At 49.7% G+C, this 25,058-nt stretch overlaps 1 protein-coding gene across 1 annotated transcript; it reads right to left on the minus strand.

Moving 5' to 3' along the window:
- Positions 1-2,927: 2,927 nt before the first annotated feature.
- On the minus strand, positions 2,928-4,299 carry LOC142830738 (uncharacterized). The gene is made up of 2 exons (XM_075937456.1): positions 3,735-4,299; positions 2,928-3,539 (listed from the first exon to the last, which is right to left on the minus strand). The coding sequence occupies exons 1-2, from the start codon at positions 4,282-4,284 to the stop codon at positions 3,046-3,048; spliced, it is 1,044 nt and encodes a 347-aa protein (XP_075793571.1). The 5' UTR covers positions 4,285-4,299; the 3' UTR covers positions 2,928-3,045.
- Between the last annotated feature and the right edge of the window lie 20,759 nt (positions 4,300-25,058).

Genomic DNA, 25,058 nt, shown 5'->3' on the forward strand with positions numbered 1-25,058 from the left:
CATAACTGGTTGCTATGGAAATAATACCACAAACAAGAGTTTAAAGGATCTGAGGGGAAACAGCTGAAATATTAAGAGGTGGCATTAATGCCCTTGGTAACGAAGAGCAAGACAGGAGAAATAGAAAAGTATATTGAAGTGGTAAAATTATTCCACAGTAGTCAGTCAATTATTCTTTTCCATATCAAACACTCCAGATGAAATATACTCAACCCATGGAAAGGACGCCATTTTTATCCTTTATCAGCCAGTTCCTCTCATGACTGCTGATTCTTCTGGTCACTTTTCATAAAACAACCTTAATAAAGGTTTAACAAATTATGAAAAGCCGTGACTAAGACATAAGGCAGTGCACAGGAGAGATGGTTATAAGCAAATCAACAGAAAGTTGATTTGTTTATAAGCAAGCTACTGAATTTCTGGTTCTAATCATTTATTAATCCTTTATAAACTGGCATTTAAAATAACATGACTTAAAAAACCCTACACTTTTAGGTAATTTTATGTAGTGTCACTTAAAACCCTTCAGTTCATCAGAGATGGATTTGTGAGTACACAACTGTTTCTGGCTTTTGCCCTAGCATTTTTTACTGATATTTTCCACCACTGGCTATGTCCTGGAACCTCTACCAAACTGCTTTTAAACATCTCATGGGCTTTTACTAGCACCGTGTCCATTTTCACCAGAGGAGGATCAGACTCCATTTCCTCACATAACTTCGCCATCTGCTAAACTCCAGATAATCACTCACATCCAGGTTAAAAAAAAGTCCCAGTTACTCTTTTTGTAGCAAACCTATGAAAGGCCAGATTGCGATACCTTAGGAACAACAGCATAACTCTCAGAGGAGTAAGATCAGGCCTGGTATTTTTAAGACCTCCACAGAGACAGTTTTATTAGAAGGTGATATTTCTCTCTCTCTCTGGGTACGTCTACACTACAGCGCTAGTTCGAACTAACTTAGTTCGAATTAGTTAATTCGAACTAAGCTAGTTCGAACTAGCGCATCTAGAACTAAAAACTAGTTCGAACTAGCGTTTTGCTAGTTCGAACTAGCGCGTCCACACTGATTGGACGCAGGGGGGCATTTAAGGGCAGCTGAAACCGGTTCTGGCAGGGCATCAGGTCAGCAGTTGCTTTGTGTGGCTGCTGTCTGAGGCTATCTGAGGCTCGTGCTTAAAGGGACCCCCCCTGGACAGCCGGTTCTCAGCTTTTCCTGCTTGCTTGCCAACCTCGCCGAGGGACAGCAAAGCGTCGGTCTCTGTGCCCGTCTGTGTCGGTGCTTCCCTTCGGGGGGGCCGCCGCAGGTGGCAACATGGAGCCACGGCTCGCCCTGCACCTTCTGGTGCACGTTCTGGACTTGCTGCTGCAAGCCTGCCAGCAATGGCTCGAGGCTGCCTGGCACCACCTGGGGAACGTCAGCCCCCTGCCTCTCCGCCTGGCCGCCCTGGGGGCCGTGGAGGAGCCGCGGCGGCGCCCCGGCACCGGCGTGCCCCGCCGCATCTGGCGTCTGGACACCAGCAGCGACTGGTGGGACCGCATCGTCCTGGAGCGCTGGGACGACCGACAGTGGACCCAGAACTTTAGGATGAGGAGGGACACCTTCCTGGAGCTCTGCGAGTGGCTCGCCCCTGCCCTGCAAAGAAGGGACACTCGCATGAGGCCCGCCATCCCCCTCCAGAAGCGGGTGGCCATCGCCCTCTGGAAGCTCTCCACGCCGGACAGCTACCGATCCGTCGGGAACCAGTTCGGCGTGGGGAGATCCACTGTCGGAGCAGTGCTCATGCAGGTACGGCGCTCGTCGGCCACCGAGCCGGGGGGGAGGGGGGCTGCGAGGAGGGGATGGGCCGCCCCAGGGACAAAGGGGGGGGCGGGAGGAGGCGAAAGCGCCCCGCACCGGAGGGGTCGGGCTGTCCCGGCCGTACTACACGCCGCCAGGGGGGTTGCTTCCGGGAGTGGGGCGCGGGGCACTGCCAGGGCACGCACGCTCCCAGCCACCCGGGCGCCCCACTGATTGACGCTTTGCTGTGTCTCTCTCCGCAGGTGGTCAAGGCCATCAACCGGGTGCTGCTCCGCAGGGTGGTCCGCCTCGCCGACCCGGATGCCGTCATCCGGGGATTCGGCGCCCTCGGCTTCCCCAACTGCGGGGGGGCCATCGACGGGACGCACATCCCCATCCGTGCCCCGGAACACCAGGCGTCCCGGTACGTGAACCGCAAGGGGTACTTCTCCGTCATCCTGCAGGCCGTATGTGACCACCGGGGACAGTTGACGGACATAAATGTGGGCTGGTCCGGCAAAGCACACGACGCCCGGGTGTACCGGAACTCCTCCGTGTGCCAGCGGCTGCAGGACGGGACCTTCTTCCCCGACCGCCACATCAGGGTCGGGGACGTGGACATGCCCGTCTGCCTGGTGGGGGATGCCGCCTACCCACTGCAGCCCTGGCTCATGAAGCCCTACACGGGACACCTCAATCCCTCCCGCCAGGCCTTCAATAACAGGCTGAGCAGGGCCCGCATCGTGGTGGAGGGGGCCTTCGGGCGACTGAAAGCCCGCTTTCGATGCCTCCTCACCCGTCTGGACCTGGCCGAGCACAACATCCCTCCCGTGGTGGCGGCATGTTGTGTGCTCCACAATTTGTGTGAGCGGAAGGGGGAGGCTTTCTTGCCAGCCTGGATGGCTGAGGCTGACCGCATGGCTGGACACTACGGTCAGCCCCGCACCGCCGCCGTCCGGGAAGCCCAGCGGGGGGCCATCCGGATCCGGGAAGCCCTGCGGGAGAGCTTCCAGGTGGAGGAGGAGGAGGACTGACCTCTCCCTGCATGCCCCACCGGGGCCTTCTTCCACCCTACCCCCCCCTTCCCCTTTCCCCTCCCTACCTACTGTCAAATAAAGACACCTGTTTTTCCAACAAAAACGTCTGTTTATTTCAGAGAACTGGGGTGGGGGAGGGAGGAATGAAGGTGGGAGAAGGGAGGGGGAAACCTGGGACGAGGGAGCTGGAAGGGGAGGGGAGGGAAGGGAGGAAGGGAAAGGAAAGCTCAGGGGTGGGAGTCTGGGTGCCTCTCCCGTCTCGCCACACTGCGGGTCCGGGGGCGTCGGTGGGGAATGGTTGTGGAGGGGGGGGCAGAGAGGACAGGGGGTGTGGAGGAAGCAGGAGCGGAAGCAGGAGGAGCAGGAGGAGCAGGGGGAGCAAGAGGGGGAGCAGGGGGAGCAAGAGGGGGAGCAAGAGGGGGAGCAGGGGGAGCAAGAGGGGGAGCAAGAGGGGGAGCAGGGGGAGGAGGAAATGGGAAGCGGTCTAGCAGGCTCTGGAGGTGGCCTCGCAGGGCACGGCCCTGCTCCTCCAGGGCCTCCAGACTCCTCTGGCGCAGCCTGAGGTCCTCCTGGACCCAGTGGTCCTGGAGACGGAGCTGTCGGTCCAGGAACCGGAGATGCCGCCTCTGGTAGTCCTCCTGGTTCCTGGCTGTCCTGCTTGCCCGGGCGCGGGCGGCTGCTGCAGGCGGGGTGGTGCGCCCTGCAGTCCCCGGTGCTGCAGCTGTGGTGCAAGAAGACCAGCGGTCAATTACCCCAGGGGCCCAGGTGTGTGAAACCCAGCTCCCCTCTGCAAGGCCAGGGCCCCTGCAGGATCCCCAGCTGCTGCTCCGTAGTGGGCAAGGCCCAGGCGCACGGTCCCGGGGCTCCCTCTCGCCCCAGCCCCCCGTACACATAAGGGGAACACGAGGGTACTCACAGGTGGACGCCTCCCCGGCCTCTGATGATGCAGGCGAGCGGCTCTGTGGGGTGCCTCGGGGGTCCCGGGTCCTGGGAAGGCTGGCAGCAGGCTCCTGGCTCTCAGAGCCCTCTTCCTCCTCCTCGGTGTCCAGGAGCGGTCCCTCTGCCCCGGGGTCAATCACGTCCCGGGGGGCAGGGACGGCATGAGGCCCCAGGATGCGGTCCAGGGCATGGAAGTGGGGGCAGGCCTCCGGGTCAGCCCCTGGCAGGCAGGCCCGGGAGTAGGACTGCCGCAAGTCTTTAATCTTGCAGCGCACCTGCTCCCGGCTGCGCTGGTGGCCCCTGGCGGCCAGGCTGGCAGCCATGCGTCCATAGACGGCCGCGTTCCGGTGGCTAGTGCGGAGATCGTGGACATTTGAGGCTTCCCCCCAAACCTCGATGAGGTCCACGATCTCCGCACTTGACCAGGCGGGCGCCCGCCTTTTGCGCCCCCGGGCAGGCTCCCGGGAGCCGCCAGGCTGGTCGTGGGGAGCAGTGGAGGGCTGGGAGCCCTCGGATGGCTGGCTCATGTTGTGGCAGGTGCAGGCTGTGCAGGCACGGGTGCTTGCAGCCTTGCAACTGGCACAAAGTGAGTAGCCAGCCCGTGGCCCTTTAAGGGCTCCGGGGCCGGGAGGGGGGCAATAGAGTTTCCCTGGTGTTGGCCAGAGTGGCCACCAGGGAAACCTGGGAAGCCTTAGCCTCCCACTAGTTCGAACTAAAGGGCTACACAGCCCTTAGTTCGAACTAGCTAGTTCGAACTAGGCGTTAGTCCTCGTAAAATGAGGTTTACCTAGTTCGAACTAAGCGCTCCGTTAGTTCGAATTAAGTTCGAACTAACGGAGCGCTAGTGTAGCGCATAGGAAAGTTAGTTCGAACTAACGTCCGTTAGTTCGAACTAACTTTCTAGTGTAGACATACCCTCTCTCTCTATACATACATAAGATTGTTTTCCTGTGGGACGACAGACTGACAGGCTCTCTCAGAGAAGGGAACCTGGCACAAGTTGCAGCAGGAGGCGAAATCTCCCAGCTTGAGCCCAACCTCGCTGCTTCCCCTCGAGACTTGGAATTGCTATTTTAAATGAAGCCCCTACTTCTCTTCCTCCACCCCCACCCCACAGGGCTGTCAAGGCCAAGAAACATGGCACAGTAGCTGGCAGACCCCACATTGCAGCTGTGACCACCCAGCAGGGGTGCGGTGCATTAGGAGCAGGGCTTCCTGCCAGGCTTATGTGCCAGCAGCAGGCTCTTGGGGTTTCCTCTGCTGATGGGCTCTTGGGGAGCTGGAGTGCAGTGCCCAACTGCCCGGAGCCTGGCTGCCCCTGTGGAGAAGCACCCCCACCCCAGTGGCTGCACTTACATGGCTGCCAGAGCACCCCTGAGCCACCCAGGGAATTGCCGCGCCACCCCGTCAGCTCCTTCCCTTCAGCTCCCCATGAGCGGGCAGCCCCAGGCTCTAGGGGAAGAGCTGGGGCAGTGACCAGCGCAGGTGGGACCACAAGGGGGAGAAGCCAGGACAGCACCCCCCGTGCATCCCCTCACAGCCTCCAGCCTCACTGCCCTGCCCTCAGTCTCCTTCCCCTCACAGCCCCCAGCCTCCCTGCCCTGCCCTCAGTCTCCTTCCCCTCACAGCCCCCAGCCTCCCTGCCCTGCCCTCAGTCTCCTTCCCCTCATAGCCCCCAGCCTCCCCGCCCTGCCCTCAGTCTCCTTCCCCTCACAGCCCCCAGCCTCCCCGCCCTGCCCTCAGTCTCCTTCCCCTCACAGCCCCCAGCCTCCCTGCCCTGCCCTCAAGCTCCTTCCCCTCACAGCCTCCAGCCTCCCCGCCCTGCCCTCAGTCTCCTTCCCCTCACAGCCCCCAGCCTCACTGCCCTGCCCTCAGGCTCCTTCCCCTCACAGCCCCCAGCCTCCCCGCCCTGCCCTCAGGCTCCTTCCCCTCACAGCCCCCAGCCTCCCCGCCCTGCCCTCAGTCTCCTTCCCCTCACAGCCCCCAGCCTCCCCGCCCTGCCCTCAGTCTCCTTCCCCTCACAGCCTCCAGCCTCCCTGCTCTGCCCTCAGTCTCCTTCCCCTCACAGCCTCCAGCCTTCCTGCCCTGCCCTCAAGCTCCTTCCCCTCACAGCCTCCAGCCTCCCCGCCCTGCCCTCAGTCTCCTTCCCCTCACAGCCCCCAGCCTCACTGCCCTGCCCTCAGGCTCCTTCCCCTCACAGCCCCCAGCCTCCCCGCCCTGCCCTCAGGCTCCTTCCCCTCACAGCCCCCAGCCTCCCCGCCCTGCCCTCAGTCTCCTTCCCCTCACAGCCCCCAGCCTCCCCGCCCTGCCCTCAGTCTCCTTCCCCTCACAACCTCCAGCCTCCCTGCTCTGCCCTCAGTCTCCTTCCCCTCACAGCCTCCAGCCTTCCTGCCCTGCCCTCAGTCTCCTTCCCCTCACAGCCCCCAGCCTCCCGCCCTGCCCTCAGGCTCCTTCCCCTCACAGCCTCCAGCCTCCCTGCTCTGCCCTCAGTCTCCTTCCCCTCACAGCCTCCAGCCTCCCCGCCCTGCCCTCAGTCTCCTTCCCCTCACAGCCCCCAGCCTCACTGCCCTGCCCTCAGTCTCCTTCCCCTCACAGCCCCCAGCCTCCCCGCCCTGCCCTCAGTCTCCTTCCCCTCACAGCCCCCAGCCTCCCTGCCCTGCCCTCAGTCTCCTTCCCCTCACAGCCCCCAGCCGCCCCGCCCTGCCCTCAGGCTCCCTCCCCTCACAGCCCCCAGCCTCCCTGCCCTGCCCTCAGTCTCCTTCCCCTCACAGCCCCCAGCCTCCTCGCCCTGCCCTCAGACTCCTTCCCCTCACAGCCCCCAGCCTCCCCGCCCTGCCCTCAGTCTCCTTCCCCTCACAGCCCCCAGCCTCCCTGCCCTGCCCTCAATCTCCTTCCCCTCACAGCCCCCAGCCTCCCCGCCCTGCCCTCAGTCTCCTTCCCCTCACAGCCCCCAGCCTCCCCGCCCTGCCCTCAGTCTCCTTCCCCTCACAGCCTCCAGCCTCCCCGCCCTGCCCTCAGGCTCCTTCCCCTCACAACACCAGCCTCCCCGCCCTGCCCTCAGTCTCCTTCCCCTCACAGCCCGCAGCCTCCCCGCCCTGCCCTCAGTCTCCCTCCCCTCACAGCCCCCAGCCTCCCCGCCCTGCCCTCAGTCTCCTTCCCCTCACAGCCCCCAGCCTCCCCGCCCTGCCCTCAGGCTCCTTCCCCTCACAGACCCCAGCCTCCCCGCCCTGCCCTCAGTCTCCTTCCCCTCACAGCCCCCAGCCTCCCCGCCCTGCCCTCAGTCTCCTTCCCCTCACAGCCCCCAGCCTCCCCGCCCTGCCCTCAGTCTCCTTCCCCTCACAACACCCAGCCTCCCCGCCCTGCCCTCAGTCTCCTTCCCCTCACAGCCCCCAGCCTCCCCGCCCTGCCCTCAGTCTCCTTCCCCTCACAACACCCAGCCTCCCCGCCCTGCCCTCAGTCTCCTTCCCCTCACAGCCCCCAGCCTCCCCGCCCTGCCCTCAGTCTCCTTCCCCTCACAGCCCCCAGCCGCCCCGCCCTGCCCTCAGGCTCCCTCCCCTCACAGCCCCCAGCCTCCCTGCCCTGCCCTCAGTCTCCTTCCCCTCACAGCCCCCAGCCTCCTCGCCCTGCCCTCAGACTCCTTCCCCTCACAGCCCCCAGCCTCCCCGCCCTGCCCTCAGTCTCCTTCCCCTCACAGCCCCCAGCCTCCCTGCCCTGCCCTCAATCTCCTTCCCCTCACAGCCCCCAGCCTCCCCGCCCTGCCCTCAGTCTCCTTCCCCTCACAGCCCCCAGCCTCCCCGCCCTGCCCTCAGTCTCCTTCCCCTCACAGCCTCCAGCCTCCCCGCCCTGCCCTCAGGCTCCTTCCCCTCACAACACCAGCCTCCCCGCCCTGCCCTCAGTCTCCTTCCCCTCACAGCCCGCAGCCTCCCCGCCCTGCCCTCAGTCTCCCTCCCCTCACAGCCCCCAGCCTCCCCGCCCTGCCCTCAGTCTCCTTCCCCTCACAGCCCCCAGCCTCCCCGCCCTGCCCTCAGGCTCCTTCCCCTCACAGACCCCAGCCTCCCCGCCCTGCCCTCAGTCTCCTTCCCCTCACAGCCCCCAGCCTCCCCGCCCTGCCCTCAGTCTCCTTCCCCTCACAGCCCCCAGCCTCCCCGCCCTGCCCTCAGTCTCCTTCCCCTCACAACACCCAGCCTCCCCGCCCTGCCCTCAGTCTCCTTCCCCTCACAGCCCCCAGCCTCCCCGCCCTGCCCTCAGTCTCCTTCCCCTCACAACACCCAGCCTCCCCGCCCTGCCCTCAGTCTCCTTCCCCTCACAGCCCCCAGCCTCCCTGCTCTGCCCTCAGTCTCCTTCCCCTCACAGCCCCCAGCCTCCCCGCCCTGCCCTCAGTCTCCTTCCCCTCACAGCCCCCAGCCTCCCCGCCCTGCCCTCAGTCTCCTTCCCCTCACAACACCCAGCCTCCCCGCCCTGCCCTCAGTCTCCTTCCCCTCACAGCCTCCAGCCTCCCCGCCCTGCCCTCAGTCTCCTTCCCCTCACAACCCACAGACTCCCTGCCCTGCCCTCAGGCTGCCTTCCTCCTCAACTCTCAGCCTCCTCACCCTGCCCTCAGGCTGTCTCCCTGCAAACCACCTCCCAGCGTCCCGTCCCCCCAGCCTCCAAGCACTGCTCTCAGGCTGCCTCACCCCAAAATTCCAACCTCTTCGCCCTGCCCTCAGGCTGCCTCACCTCAAACCTCCAGCCTAGGGTTACCATATTTGAACTTTCAAAAGAGAGGACACCCGCCGGCCAGCAACACCCGCCCCACTTCTGCAGCCGGTTGTATGGGTGCGCTGGAAGCCCGAGTTTTAGCATCAAAACCAGAGGTTGGGAGCAAAGCCAGCTCATGGGCCAGGGATTCAGGTCACCCTGGGTATGCAAATGAGCACTCTTGGGTACGCCCAAGCTCACGGAGGAGCTGGGATCTCCCAACTGTGGCTGAAGCCCCTAGAACGCGGCTCGGGGCAGGGCTGGGCAGGGCTCCGCGCTTCCCTCAGCAGGGCAGGCGGGCTGTTCCAAGGTTCTATAGAAACAGATCTAATTTGTTTGAAAAAGAACGAGCAGGGAAAAATCCCAGACATTTTTAGATATTTAAAAAACCCGGCCAGCCGGAGATTTAAGGACCGAAAAGGAGGACATGTCTGGGAAAAAATGGCTGTATGGTAACCCTACCCCAGCCTCCTCACCCTGATCTCAGGCTGCCTTCCCCCCAAGCTCCTAGACTCCTCTCAGCCCCCCCCCCCCCAAACCTCCCAGCACAGTCCTCAGGCAGCCTCCCCCAGTCTCCTCATACTGCCCTCAGCCTCTTCCCAGGCCCACTCCAACCTTCTCACACAATCCTCAGCTAGTCCTTTGGCCTTAAACAGCTTCCTCAGAGCCCCGCCTTCCCCCCCCCCCCATACCCCTCTCAGTCAGCCACACAGCCCAGTCTCCCTCAACACACAGAGCTCCCCAGCCTCCTCAGAGTCCTCAAAACAAGAGCACACATTTCCGCAACCTCCTCCCAGACCTCCCAGCTTCCTTACAGTCCATTAGCCCCCCCACACTACACACACACACAAAACTTTGAGAGAAATGGTCTGGTGAAGTTTAATAAGGACAAATGCAAAGTACTCCGCATAGGAAGGAAGAATCAGTTTCATACATACAGAATAGGAAGTGATTGCTTAGGAAGGACTACTGCTGAAAGCGATGTAGGGGTCATAGTGGACCACAAGCTAAATATGTCAACAGTGTGACACTGTTGCAAAAAAAGCAAATATGATTGTGGGATTCATTAACAGGAGTGTTGTGAGCAAGACACAAGAAGTGATTCTTCCTCTCTACTCTGTGCTGATAGGCCTCAATTGGAGTATTGTGTCCAGTTCTGGGCACCACATTTCTAGAAAGTTGTGGAGAAATTGGAGAAACTCCAGAGAAGAGCAACAAAAATGAGTAAAGGTCTAGAAAGCACAACCTATGAGGGAAGACTGAAAGAACTGGGCTTGTTTAGTTTAGAAAAGAGAAGACTGAGAGTGGACATGTTAGCAGTTTTCAAGTATCTAAAAGGGAGTTACAAGGAGGAGGGAGAAAAATTGTTCTCCTTGGCCTCTGACGATAGGACAAGAAGCAATGGGCTTAAATTGCAGCAAGGGAGGTTTAGGTTGGACATTAGGAAAAACTTCCTGCCTGTCAGGGTAGTTACACGCTGGAATAAATTGCCGAGGGAAGTTGTGGAATCTCCACCACTGGGGATATTTAAGAGCAGGTTAGACAGACACCTCTCAAGGATGGTCTAGACATTGCTTGGTCCTGCCGTGAGGGCAGGGGGCTGGACTTGATGACCTCTTGAGGTCCCTTCCAGCTCTAGGATTCTAGGATTCTTTATAACCACCCTGAGCTTCCACAACAGACCCACCTGAGGAAGTTCCTTAGCCCTCCTGCAGGCTATTTAAAACCTCCTCCAACATAAACACTAATTCTAGTTGGGAATCTGCCTGACCTCCAGCTCAAGACACAAGTGCTATAATTAACTCTCACAGTGCACTAAGAGGAGGAACGAGCGTTTGCCAAGGCAGCACCAAGTTTACAGCTGTTGGAGGAGGCTGAAGACCCTTGAACAAGGGACAGAGTCCAGAATCATCCTCCCCTTGCATTCAGATCATTAACTTAGACAATGCACATTCATATAGTATTTCAGGAAGAAACTTGAACCAGTACCTACTCCAGGGACTGAATATTTCTGGAAGTAATTTAAGTCACAACCCTGAGTACATACATTTGTGTGTGCGCGCGCGCTTTGGTAATGCTTTTTGTGCTTGTAATAGATCTCCTACCACACCCTCCATTGTGTGGCAAGCCTTCCTGCCTACACATCAACACACACTAAGGGTATGTCTACACTACCCCGCTAGTTCGAACTAGCGGGGTAATGTATGCATACCGCACTTGCTAATGAAGCCCGGGATTTGAATTTCCCGGGCTTCATTAGCATAAAGCCGGCTCCGCCATTTTTAAAAGCCGGCTTGTTCGAACCCCGTGCCGCGTGGCTACACGCGGCACGGGCTAGATAGTTCGAACTACGTAGCCATTCCGATCTATCTGTACACCTCATTCCACAAGGCGTACAGATAGTTTGGAATAACTACGTAGTTCGAACTATCTAGCCCGTGCCGCGTGTAGCCGCGCGGCACGGGGTTCGAACAAGCCGGCTTTTAAAAATGGCGGAGCCGGCTTTATGCTAATGAAGCCCGGGAAATTCAAATCCCGGGCTTCATTAGCAAGTGCGGTATGCATACATTACCCCGCTAGTTCGAACTAGCGGGGTAGTGTAGACATACCCATAGATCTCACTTCTGTTCCGTCTATAATTCCTCCAACATTAATCGTTAGAATGTCCACGTCCAAAAAATTGTCAAACATCTGTGATCTTATAGAAACTACAAGTTACCATACTTTACAAATGTTACTTGAGAAATTCCTGATCTTTCACTTAGTTCCATTCCATTAGCTCCAGGGAGCCAAATCAGTTCTACAGCACACTGATGCAAGCATTTTAAAATGCCTGTGTAAACTTCCCTTCTCTTTCCAACATAGCACTCTGAGAATATGCAAAGCCACCTTCCTTAATAATTATATCAAGACTTCTCCATAACAATTCAGTCAACCCACTGGGTCAGATTTTAACAAGTTTCTGACCATTTTGAAGAGATCTTTTAACATATGGCATATTAGGAGGAACATTTCCAGCAGATCTAGATAAGTGATTATTCCCCTTTATTCAGCACTGGTGAGGCCACATCTGGAGTATTGTGTCTAGTGCTGGGCCCCTCCATCACAGAAAGAATGTGGACACATTGGATAGGATCCAGCAGAGGGCAACCAAAATGGTTAGGGGTGTGGAGCACATGATCTATGAGGAGAGGCTGAGGGATTTGGGCTTATTTAGTCTGCAGAAGAGAAGAGTGAGGAGGGATATGATGGCAGCCTTCAACTTCCTGAAAGGAGGTTTGAGAGAGGCTGTTCACAGTAGTGACAGAAGGCAGAACAAGAAGCAATGGTCTCAAGTTACAGCGGGGGGAGGTCAAGTTTGGATATTAGGAAACACTATTTCCCTAGGAGGGTGGTGAAGCACTGGAATGGGTTCCCTAGGGAGGTGGTGGAATCTCCATCCCTAGAGGTTTTTAAGTCCTGGCTTGACAAAGCCCTGGCTGGGATAATTTAGTTGGGGTTGCTCCTGCTTTGGGCAGGGGACTGGACTCTATGACTTCCTGAGGTCTCTTCCAGCCCTATGATTCTATAAGTAAAGTCAGGCAAGCCTGATGAAGAGAGCTATGTGTCACGCTAGAGAAAGAAACAATACTACTAACACGGCTACCTTTCTATCACTAAGTAAAAGTCTGTGTGCTTAAACAAACATGATAGTGGAAGGTGTCAAAAGTGGGCTACTATTAATAGTTATACATTAACAAAATTCAAAGCAGCCCCATGAATGTGACAGATATTTTATGTAGGATTTAATACAATAACCCCTTAATTAAATACAGATTTATAGTAATAACTAACACTGCTTTATGCAAGAGGAAAGAATTTCATAGTAGAGTCAATGCTTTCATGTGCAAGACGGTGTACCATAGAATCACAATAAATCTGGCTATCGTATATACAGCCGCTCCCTGAGTTACGAACAAGTTACGGACCAACACTTGGTCTGTAACTCGAAGTGTTCGTAACTCAGATCCCATAGAGTTACATGGCGACCGCGCTGTTCGTAAGTGCGGATCACCGTTCGTAACTTGGATCTGCATTTATCACCACTTTGGTCGTAAGTGCGGATGGTCGTAAGTGGAGGTGGTCGTAACTCGGGGCGCGGCTGTATTTGCTGCATGATCATGTCATTACTTTTTTTCGTGAGGATGGCCACACTGAGAAAGAGAGCGGTTGTCTACATTGAGCATTTTTCTAATAGTCCACCAAGATTGGTCTTCATAGCTCTGTCTCAGTGTAGAAGCTGACAGGATATCAAAATACTCACTTATGGCAGTTGAGAAAGCACAAAGGGTAGTGTTTAAGGTAGTACTGTAACATGTAACTGTAGTACATGAGCAATAGACCAATTAACATTTTTTTCTATACAGTTTCATTTATTCACTTTTCTATATAATCAGTGCAAGATGAACAGGTTTTCTGGCTGTGAAAGCAGACACAGAGAGGGGGGTTGGCTAACATGCAAGTAGGGGCCATAGTAAATATGTAAAAAAAAATTGCTAAAAATGAAACCCTTTCTCTGCCATATATGCTATGTGAATCTAGGGTAAAAATTATTTGCTTTATCATTACTGCCATTTTATCATAGCTTCCTCTTTTAACACAATATAGCCACAGCTTCAGTGATGAAAACCTCACTTTTAGCCTTGCCTCTTATTTCTACAGGAATGCTTACTCAAGGAGGGCTAATGAAAATTACAGCTATTTATCCACCAAAGCTATGAAATCATGCATTATAATTCCCAAAGTGCTGGCTTGCTGTACTGTGACAAATAGAATTGTCTCCAAAGTACCCTCGAGGAGAACAGGCATGCACAAAGGAAACTGGTACTGGAGATTCTCCCCCTCCTTCTCCCCTCACACACTCAACCAACCATTTAGTTGCCAATAGATGGACTTCTAAATAAAGTTTAACATTTTCAAAACATCAGTCTGGGGTCTGTTCTGCCCTGGTACAACAGAGATTGCTAAATATTGGTGTTAAACAAAGAACCATTAAATTTCACACAGTTTCAGAAATAACTGATTAGCCCTGATTGGAGGTTGCTGTGGAGGGGAAAGGTGTGTAACAGTGCCTAACAATTGACAATTCAGAGCAAGTTGTTGAGAAATAGGGCAGACAACCCAAAAATGGTGGTTATTCTTGCATGATATATACCAAATCAGCAACAAACTGTCTAACAAGAAGTCAGAAATGCAGTCTCTTTAGGTATTCCAGTCCTAAATTTAATGATGAGGGGAAATTTAACACTGAATTCATCAAACAAAAGTGTTCCCTTTAACCCAAAGGATCAGCTATGTACTCTCATCAGTATATAACTCAGATTTTACCCAGTAATCAGCAGTTGCCAATCCTTTAGCGTAACTGGTGTTATGCCAAAATAAAATAGCGCATGTCTACACAACAAGCCTTTTTTTCAAAATAATGTTGAGATGGAGGACTTGTTATTCTGAATTATGATAACCCTCATTTCACAAGGAATAAGGGAAGTCAAAGGAAGAGTGTTCTTCCTTTGATTCAATTTTCTGTTGTGTAGATAGTGCCAAAAGCCGAATTAAGCTATTTCGACTTCAGCTACGCAATTGACGTAGCTGAAGTTGCATAGCTTAATTTGATTTTTAGCCCTGCTGTGTAGACATACACTTAGAATCTAAACTATAAATGTTTGTTTATAAAAAGAAAGAACGGTGAGAGTTAAAATTAAAGGAATTAAATATGTACAATAAATGTAAACTTCTTGGATCAGGCGTGTAGCCATGGAATAAATTGCTGGCTTGTTAAATCTACAATTGCTTCTAAATCATTGCTAGGCCCTCATTCTAATCCCTTGATTAGGGCACATTCATTAGTATAAGTCCATAGTCCAAAGGTTTGAGTGGGAAAAAGGTAAAATGGAGATGTCTTCAGGGCCTTTTATAACTTCTGCTATGTGGATGGAATCCCATTGTTTCAAACAAAGCCCTTAGCTCAGCTAGTGGAAAATTACAGGTAAAAGATGGAATATGGAGTCACATGGGCAGTCACATGTCCATGCATGATTTTGCTTAGTCATATTAAGGAAGTTTGTTAAGTGTAGATATATGTCTCCCCTCGTCAGTCGTGAGTTAAGTGTTCCTTGATGCACCACTTAATTTGAGTAGCTCCTTCAGGATGTGCAGGTTAAATACCTTGTTGGAGTTACTCCAGAAGCCATTTGAAATCCAGATACAGAGCCAATACTCATAATGTCAAATGCAAAAAAGATATATGTCTTCGAACAGCACAGTCATATTCAGCAAATCATAACCTTTCCATAGACACCTTACTTGATACACTTTGTAGCAGACTTGTTGCAGTTATATAACAGCGGTTACAATAGTGGTCATATATTAATCCAATAACATCACAAGGAGGAAGAGAGATTTCCTGCCAGCTGTGATTTTAAGAGAATCACCTCTAGAGCTCCCTCTGTAGATAGAAAAACTGAGCTTGCTCTTACAGCCCTGGAACATAATATTAGATCTCATGCTGACTTCAGCAAGCCAGGGATGATACTTGCTGTTATAGACACTGAAGAGGCAGCTGGACCACCCTCACCCAACTACTTAGGGTATGTCTACACTACCCCGCTAGTTCAAACTAGCGGGGTAATGTAGGCATACCGCAATTGCAAATGAAGCCCGGGATTTGAATTTCCCGGGCTTCATTTGCATAAGTGGGGCGCCGCCATTTTTAAATCCCTGCTCGTTCGAACCCCGTGCCGCGCGGCTACATGCGGCACGAACTAGGTAGTTCAAACTAGGTTTCCTAGTTCAAACTACCGTTACTCCTCATTCCACGAGGAGTAACGGTAGTTCGAACTTGGATCCTAGTTCGAACTACCTAGTTCGTGCCGAGTGTAGCCGCGCGGCACGGGGTTCGAACGAGCGGGGATTTAAAAATGGCGGCGCCCCGCTTATGCAAATGAAGCCCGGGAAATTCAAATCCCGGGCTTCATTTGCAATTGCGGTATGCCTACATTACCCCGCTAGTTCGAACTAGCGGGGTAGTGTAGACATTCCCTTACTCATGCAAATGCACCTGTCTTTACTGTTACCTCTTTCCTCACCCTATTTGGCTCTTTATGCTCGTCACATTTTTACTCCTAGGTCCCTGGGACAGGGACTACTTATTGGTAATACAATGGGGCTCTGATCCTTTATTGGTCATTTAGCTAGTACCACAATAATAATGGTTTCCCTGTAGATTGTGGCCCAGGTTGTCCACTACATTCCTATGTTAGTGTAGCTTCTCTGAAGTTTAACCCAGCGCAAATAGCTGTACTGTTGTGCAACATTCCACCCCCTCTCTTTGCAGCTCCATTCATTTACATTAATAAAGTCACATGGCTCCACAGTATAACCTATTTCAACATGGCTTTCTACATGTAAGTTCTCATTCACAGCAGAAATGTAATCTATAAAATCTTCCAGAGGTGAGTATGTTAAAACAAGGTATCTGCACTCTATGGTAATGTAGGAGAGATCTCTAGCTGCTTATAAAGAACATTTAAGGCATTGATTCATACAGCAAATTACTCATCAGTCCTGTGATACTTGGAAAATTCTTGAAAAGCCCTAGGAATGAGACTGCAGACTACATGAATCAAGTTTGTTTCACTATCACCTTCGCCTGCTGTCTTATTATATACTAATATTGTAAGTGTTTAGGGGTAGAGCCTGTTTTTCCCCTATAACCTGTGTATGAGGTTTAGCTCAAGGAATGTCCTGATCTGTCTCCAGGGAAGTCATTGCAATGACAATATAGAACGACAACCAAAAAAAGAGCTGGCACTGATGGTATTTTTACATTGGTTTCATAATTTTTTTGAGATTTCATTAATAAATTGAGTGAAAATGTGGCATTCTATGCATGAACAAGGGAGCAGAGAACACTTTGGGAAAAACCGACACACTAGTATTTGGCTGGGCAGAAGAATTTCAGATTCTTCCTAACAGCCCTTAGACATAAGGGCCTGGTGAAAATCAATGAAGAGGGAGGACAAACACTCTGTAATCCCTCTCTCTAGTGCAAGACACCCACCTGCTGGCCATGATAGAACTGTGTTAGCAGTGTTGTCAGTGCAATGGTAGCAGACAATGTTTGTAGCATCCTGACTCGCCAGTAGCTGGTTCATAGAAAGAAGCAAGTTCTACTGAAATGAGATCCATTTCTAGACTGTGAGCTCTCTGGGGCAGAGACCATCATGCTGGTGGCTGTCAGTAGAATGGGGCAATTTTTTCTCGGGGAACAATAATACAGCCATGACAATTTACCCACCCCTCATACGCTCTGTTACCAAGCAAACTTTATACTATTTCACTCAATTACTAAATTCAAAACTGCTGACAAAGCACATCCACCTCAAGAATGCACCCATCAACAGTCACATGGAATGATACACCAATGGAAAGGAATTTTAGGGCAGGATCAGAGAAATCCAAGAGGAAATGGTCATAGATAACGCAATCTTGGGAAATGTCTTGTGCTGACCATCTGGAAAAACAAAGCCGCAAAGGCTGTGTCTAGACTACACAGTTCTTCTGGAAAAAGTTAAGCAAATTGCAAACCGCAATTTGTGTATCTTTTTCCTCTTCTTTTTTTGGAAGAGGCTTTTCTGACATTTGGCCCGTCTACACTGGGGCAAATGTTGGAAAAAAACTTTTTTTTGGAACATCCCTTCTTCCTCATAAAACGACATTTATAGGAATGACGAAAAACCACATCTGCTCTTCTGAAAAAAATTTCAGAAGAGCAGACATGTTCCTTGGACGTGGCCAAGTTTTTCCAGGATACCTCCAGTATCCCGGAATAACTCTGCAGTCTAGACGTACCCAAAGATGATCTGTAATACATATAGTAATAGATAAATGTAAAACACAAGGGAACTTGCATGTGATTGGTTAAGATATGCTGTTTGAAGGTTCTTACAAATGTGCTAGGTTATGGTATAGATAAAGTAGGATGTATATAATGTGTATAAAATATGAAGCTCCTTGGAACCTAATCTGAGCCCAGACCTCACCATACTGTGCAGAAGTCGCAGTCACCAGATGATCAAATCTTGACTGGCCTTCAAGAAAAGTTTGTCTGCCTTATTGGGTGTGCTGGGCTGACTTCAGCAAGCCAGGGATCTGAGAGCCCTAAATTGGGTGGGTAACAGTAAATTCTCAGAAATTTGTATTTTGGGGCAACGCCAAAACTATATGTGAAATCAAATCAAATTCAGCAAATAGTTTTGCCTGAAAAAAACAGTTGTTGGTATTTTTGTTTTTGTTTTTTTTGAAATGTCAAAATGAGGTCCTGATCTCTGTTTGGCAACCTCAGCAATCAGAATCAGAAGTTTTCCTGATTTTGCCATAGACTCATTGTGTTATCCTGTGTCCAGCACCATGTTTATCCATAAGTTTCAAGGATAAAAGATGGGGGGAAAAGCCTTCTCCACTGTTCTAACTCAAGGCCAGGGGCTGACGACAGCTGCACTCCCTGCATTGCCTTGAGTGCTGGGATTGTGCCAGGCTGGTAACATGTGATATACCTTGAGATCTTCCAATGGAAACACTATAAAAAACTCTGATGAACATTACAGAGTTTGCCTTAAAATTCTTACCTGCCAGCTTGATATGCATCAGGTTGTTAGATCGTTTCAGCAAATTAACCTTTGAACCAAACATGTAAAACTCCAATCTCAAATGAGTTAGCAAACTGAAAAGTTTTCAACCATTCCTTGAAATCCAGTTCAAGTTTGTTCTGATCCAAAGCCCACTGAAGTGAATGCAGAGAATCCCAGTAGGTTTTGGACCAAGGGCTATAGCATGGCTCTCCCCTGAAGTCTTTAGAATTGTGAGGAGCAAATAATCTACATCAGCGTGGAGTTCCAGGGACAGCAAGGTTTACTGAGATCTTATTTTGTGTGAATGGCCCATGAATGGCCCATTTTAAATTAGATGAACTCTGTAATAATTGTATGAATCCTTGGAAGGGGGGGTCCAGTCCTGCACCACTGAAATCAGGGAAAGGTTTATCATTGCTTTCAAAGCAACAGCATCATCAAAGTTTGAACTACACTCCCGTAATGCAGTAAGATTTGATGACTACGTAGGGAAGAACAAAAATCCTGTGCAACCCAAGGTTAGACCAAGTCCCACAGCACTCTGACAACTGACTTGCAATAGCACTTCTGCTCGTAAGTATCTAAGGCACTTTCGAATCTCCCAGCCACACTGAACACCATATTCAAGATTAAGGTGTCCCATCAATTGATATAAATTGCATTGGGGGCACTTGTAATGCCTGGATGGGTTTTGATTGCTGCATGTAGGGATGCAGTGGGTTGTCCATCATTTTAAATCAAAATTGGGTGTCTTTCAGCCACACGTTATTGGGTTTGATGCAAGATGTACAGGGTGGCATTCTATGGTTTGTATTATGCCTGATATCACAGTAGTTCCTGGCCAACCTTTAAAATCCACAAGTGAATTTCTGGTTCCATTGAAGTGAATGGCAAAATGTCCATTGGCAGCGATAGAGCCAGGGTTTTACCTTACAAATCTATAAAGGGGCCATCAGGACAAAGGGATGCCAGAGGACTGAGCTCAGCATAGCTGGTAAGTGAAATCTCCTTTTCCTAACTTCCCTTTGTATGTAATTTTAATGGCCCAGGCCTACAGCCTGAACTCTTCTTCTTGCCAAATTAAACAAAAATATGCGTCAATTTCTGATTATGAATATTATGCACATTTGCAAAATGAAACCACAAGCCAATGGAAGAAGCTGCCTGCTATGAAGCCATTTTTTAAAAAAAAAAGTATTCTTCACAACAATATGGAGATAAATTATAAGTTAAATTGCAAAGCAGTTCCCATGGCATTGCATATTCTATCCTCTTTAATGACTAAAGAGTTCATCATGATTCATGTTATTAAAATAAGCAGCAAAGGAATTAAATCTGATGCACAGTTCCCTGTCCACCCAGCTGCAGATCACGTCAGCTCTTTTAATCCTTGCGGCAATACCTTTGCTACGGTCACTGTTCAATTTCAGACGTAAAGCGGTACTTGGGGCACGTACATCCTTGCTGATTACACAATTAATAAAAAGAAAAAGTAGAACTGCAGTCAAAGCTCCCAGGTGGACTTAAAAAGGCATTTAGTGTCAACATGTGGCATTATGTTTAAATGTCACATACAGGCATCTTTCCCCTTTTAGCATAAAAGTCAATGGTATTTTGTTGAAAAATTTTGCCTTGTTGCCCACTTCGATGAATTCAGACTTGCTTTCAGTCTTACCGTCTATCTTGGTACATGAATAACTCTGCAGCGTGAAATAGTTCCTTGCCAGGAGCTATGAATAACAACACAAGATTAGGAAGAGGACAGTAAATATTCAGGTGGATCAGCAACAATGATTTTCTTGAGATGAACAGGGCTGTGCAGGCAGTGCAGAGCGACAACACATACCCAGACTGGGGAGGGCAGTCAGTGCTCAAGCCACTGGTTGTGTTACCGAAAGAACGCATGCCTTGTGAGTCGAATACCGGCGACAAAAGGGAACAGCAGCTGTTGTGGCCCTATTAGGGCAATGGGAGAGAGAAGCAGTGAGTGCAGGAATACTAGAGGGAGCACAGACAAATCAGGAGTTGGTAACGACTACCCAGCTCTGCTTTAAATGATCTAATTCTAATTGCAGGAGCGTGCTGCTATCCGCAGTACCAAAGGCACAAGAGCAGACTAAAACAACAGATTGGAAAAGGATTGTTACATTTGCATATAAGGTGGTATCATATGTACACATTCATATATGCTCATATACATTACAAATATAGACTCCATGGCCATATTATTCATATATATTAATTACTAGCAGAGTTACCCCATATTGCTCAGGTCCTTAACTCAATTTTTTTTTAATTAAAGGAAAATGTACATGCTTTATTGAAATTACTGTATTTTTTAAAAATCAGTGATATTTCTATGAAGTTAATTTTAGTAATTTTTTAATGGGATTGTTTTTCTTTATTCCTATAGATTTGCAAACCTTGTGGCGGGGGGGCTCTAAACTAGGTTCATTGGGGGACAGTGACCTAAGTCCTGAGGTAAGTGGGGAAGTGGGATACTGGGAAGAAACACAAGGAGGAAGGTGCAACAGAGGAAGACCCCAGATTCATATGGAGAAGGTAGGGCATTCAGCTAGTTATCTAAGGTGTCTGTACACGGATGCAAGAAGCCTGGGAAACAAGCAGGGAGAAATGGAAGTCCTGGCACAGTCAAAGAACTGTGATTTGACTGGAGTAATGGAGACTTGGTGGGATGTCTCACATGACTGAAGCACTGTCATAAAAGGGTATAAACTGTTCAGGAAGGACAGGCGGGGAGAGAAGGTGGAGGGGTTGCACTGTGTGTAAGACAGCTGTGTAATTACTCAGAGCTCCAGTATAACACGGGAGAAAAGCCTGTTGGGAGTCTTTGGGTTAAGTTTAGAGGCAGGAGCAACAGGGATGATGTCGTGGTCATTGTCTGCTATCGACCACCAGATCAGACCGGATGCTGTTAACAGAAGCTTCCAGATCATGGGCCTTGGTTCCCACGGGGGACTTAAATCACCCTGACATCTGCTGGGAGACTAAGACAGCAGTACACAGACAAAGCAGAAAGTTTCTGGTACAAGTGCTGAAGGAACCATCCAGGGGCCATGTGCAGCTTGACCTGTTGCTCATAAAGAGGGAGGAATTAGTAGGGGAAGTAGATGTGGGTGGCAACTTGGGAAGCAGTGATCATGAGACTGCTGAGTTCAGGATCCTGGCCAAAGAGAGTAGAGCAGCAAAATACACACCCTGAACTTCAGAAAAGCAGACTTTGACTCCCCCAGGGATCTGATGGGCAGGATTCCCTGGGATGCTAACATGAAGGGGAAAGGAATCCAAGAGAGCTGGCTGCATTTTAAAGCCTTACTGAAGGCACAGGAACAAACCAACCTGATGTGCTTTGTTTACAATAAACCTGGCCTGGTGCCTTCATCCCTTATCTGATTTTGTGGTCTTTGGAATTCTCTCTGAGTCTACTGTGCAGGCAACTGCACAGAGCCAGCACAACACACAGGAAGAGCACACACATGCAGTCAAATGGTTAGCATCATTGGACAGAGCAAGATACCTGTCAGCACACCACACTAGTGAGTTCTGACCATATCCGAAAGCCATACAGGCTTTGAAGAGAACTCCTAAGGGCATCAGGAGACTCTTACACAGCCTGAATGTATCTGTACATTCAGAGCAGATGTTTGATACCACTGTCGTTTGACCACTAATACATAAATCTCACTACTTCCTATAGTTAATGTGATACTATTCCCCCATGTTTTATGGAAATATGTTTTGTATATGAATATGTATATCTTGAATATGCTTTATGCAAAAAGTGGCATGTAACTTCTCATTGGAAAGCTTGTAGTTTGCTGAATGTGTATATTCTGTTTGTGTGCATATATCATTCTTGTATGTGAAGTTATCAGTATGAAATGTAAACCCACTTAGTATCTAGATCTTCTAGTGAAAGCCATTAGTTGCGCTTAAGGTACTTAATGGCCTGGTGCTCAAGACAATGCTCTGTAAATAATTTTGTTTTCCCTATAAGCCTAAACTTTGGTTGGTCCCACAAAGAGAGGGGACCATGCCAACTTGTGCTGGAATCCATCTTGAATTTGGTATTTTTCCATTGAGATGGGGAGAATTCTATTTACGGGATGGGGAAATTCAATTTAAGGGATGGATAGCAAACAATAGGGGTCTTCATTTGGCTTTTGAAAGTGGCTCCCCACCCTAAGAGAATGCACAAGAATACCTGAAAACAAAAGAACTATAACAAAAAGGGTGTAGGAGCATTGTTGGGCCCTGGTCAGAGAAAAAGATCAGCCCTGACTTGTTCTTATTGCCGGTACAGTTCTTCACAAGAATGAGAAATAGGATTGGTAGAAACTTCTCTTAGGGTGAATCTACACATCGCCTTTAGCTCAGAATAAGCTATGCAATTTGCACTACACTTATTTCTATTGTATTTTGAAATAACTTATTTCGTAATTTGGGGCTGTCTACACAGCGCCAAATTTCGAAATAATGTACTATTCCAAAATTCCCCTTACACCTCGTGGAATGAGTGTTATCAGGACATCAGAATAAGCCACCCATTATTTTGAAAACTATTTCAAAATAACGGGCTGCTTCAATAGACACAGAGTAGCTACTTCAGGATACTTCCTGTATCCCTAAATAGCTCCACATTGTAGACATACCCTTAGTGTATTAAGCTTATGTGTCATGTTTTATTTTATTTTTACTTAATAACTTACTTTGATGAGTCTATTTTCACTTATAACTACTTAAATCCTACTTTTGTTTATTAATAAACCCATTGTAAATCATTGTTATTGGAGGTGGAGAGGAGGGGGAACAGCAGCTGTGCATATCTCTCTTTCACTGATAAAGGGCACAAACATTTATTATGAACTGTCTTTGTGTAAAACCTTTATGCAGCATAAAATGGATTTATTTGGGGCTTTGGTCCTAATTGGGGCTGTGCTCCTGGCTGCTGAAAATCTCTCTATCTGAATCCTCCCAGAGCTGAGCTGTTATAAGTGTCCATGTTATTCTTGCTGGGGGGGGGGGAGGAGCTCTTATCCCAACTCTGTGCCTTTTCTTGGGGAGACCAGAGCTTCTGATCTCCCCAGAGGGCAGGTAGATGGGCTCAGCGGTGTGATCAGCATGTTGGGTGACAGTCTCAAGGAGATCTCTGAGATCCAATCCTCACATTTAACACTGTTATTTGTTCTTTGTTTTCTAAAACTTTTCATGGGCTGGTGGCTTCAAATTGGGTTATAAGTGACAGTGCCGACCCAATACCGGACACAATGGTTAGCGGTGGGTATGCTGGCACTGAACATGCTCATGTTACTGTTACCCTGTCCTTCTCCTTCTACTGTTTTGTTCTTCTCCATCCAGTGTGTGGTATCTCTCCATGGGCTGTGTCTACACAGAGCCCTCTACTGAAGCTTACCGCAACTGCAGACAGACTATGAATCTTTTGGGACACAGACTAGCTCCTTCTTCAGAATATTTATGTACCATACTGAGCACAATGGGGCCTTGATCTCCAAGAGGGGTCTCTAAGCATCACTACCATAATTAATAACTAGGTAAGTGCAGCACCATCCTGCACAAAAGCAGTGAGAAATTCAAGGGGAATTGGGCACTGAATCCTTTTTAAAATCCCAGACTAGCCAACCATTTCACCAAGCTCAGTGTAAATACATTCAAATGGTTTAAAAGAATCCCTAATACCAAGAGCTACCCTCATTGTAAACATTCATTGAGTCACAGGCTGGTTTAAACTATAGTTACCAGAGCAAAATACCAACCCTGCCCACATGCTAATCAACATCCCACATTCAGAGCTACCTGAAGTGACATGGTATCATCTGCAGATTCTCTAAATGATACTCCAGCTGCCCAAAGCTCTTGCATCTGATTAGTCTCTGGATAGCTGGTTACTGGCAACGCTATTAAAATATACTTTTTGTAAAACTGTATAAGTAGTAATAATTCAGCTGTAATGATGCATAAACTAATACGTGACTTCCTAAGAACTCAGACAAAGAAATGATGAGTTCATGGTACATTATTTCTGAATTAGAAGAGCTAATAGCAGATTCTAAATGTATTCAAACACAGTATTCCCAGAGTATTACATCAAAACCATTTGGACATGCTAAATCTCTCAGATCTTTCATATTCCAGATACCCCAGTTCTTGTGAAGCCATCCAGCTTCCTCTCAATAGGACTAGAGTAACAACATATAGCTTTTTGCTTGTTCAACATGACGACTCTGACTTTCACACATGCATTTCCAGTCTACAACAAGAATCTGAGTTTGAATCCTACGCTCATCATTATGGTATCCAAACACGTCCCTGAAATACAGCTAGTTGCTGATTATTATTAGGTCAAAAAAATGGATGCATTACGAACATCCTTATTTTGATTTAGGTCTCTGCACAACTCACTTACAAATGACTAATACACCCTCTAGTTCCAAATCCAACTATAGCCCAAAAACTCTGCTACCATGGCCCCCTCCAGTGCATTATTTCTGCCATCCATTTTCAGCTACATAATGGGTGTGTCTAGACTACAGGGTTTTGTCAACAAAAGTGGACTTTTGTCAACAAAATTATACCTGCATCTACACTACCGCTGAGTTCTGTTGACATAATGTCGACAGAACTCAGCAGTTTTGTCAATGGCAGTAAACCTCATTCTATGAAGAATAACGCCTTTTGTCAACAGAGTTCTGTCAACAGAAGGCATTATTGCATCTCCACTGTCCTTTGTGTATACACTCTCATGTCGACAAAGCGGCTTGCTTTGTCGACAGAACTGGATGTAGTCTAGACACCCTTTGTCGACAGAAGCTTTGTTGACAGTATCTGTCGACAAAGCCTCTGTCAACAAAAGCCTG

This window comes from Pelodiscus sinensis, chromosome 10 (assembly GCF_049634645.1).
Source record: "Pelodiscus sinensis isolate JC-2024 chromosome 10, ASM4963464v1, whole genome shotgun sequence".
Taxonomy (NCBI): Eukaryota; Metazoa; Chordata; order Testudines; family Trionychidae; genus Pelodiscus; species Pelodiscus sinensis.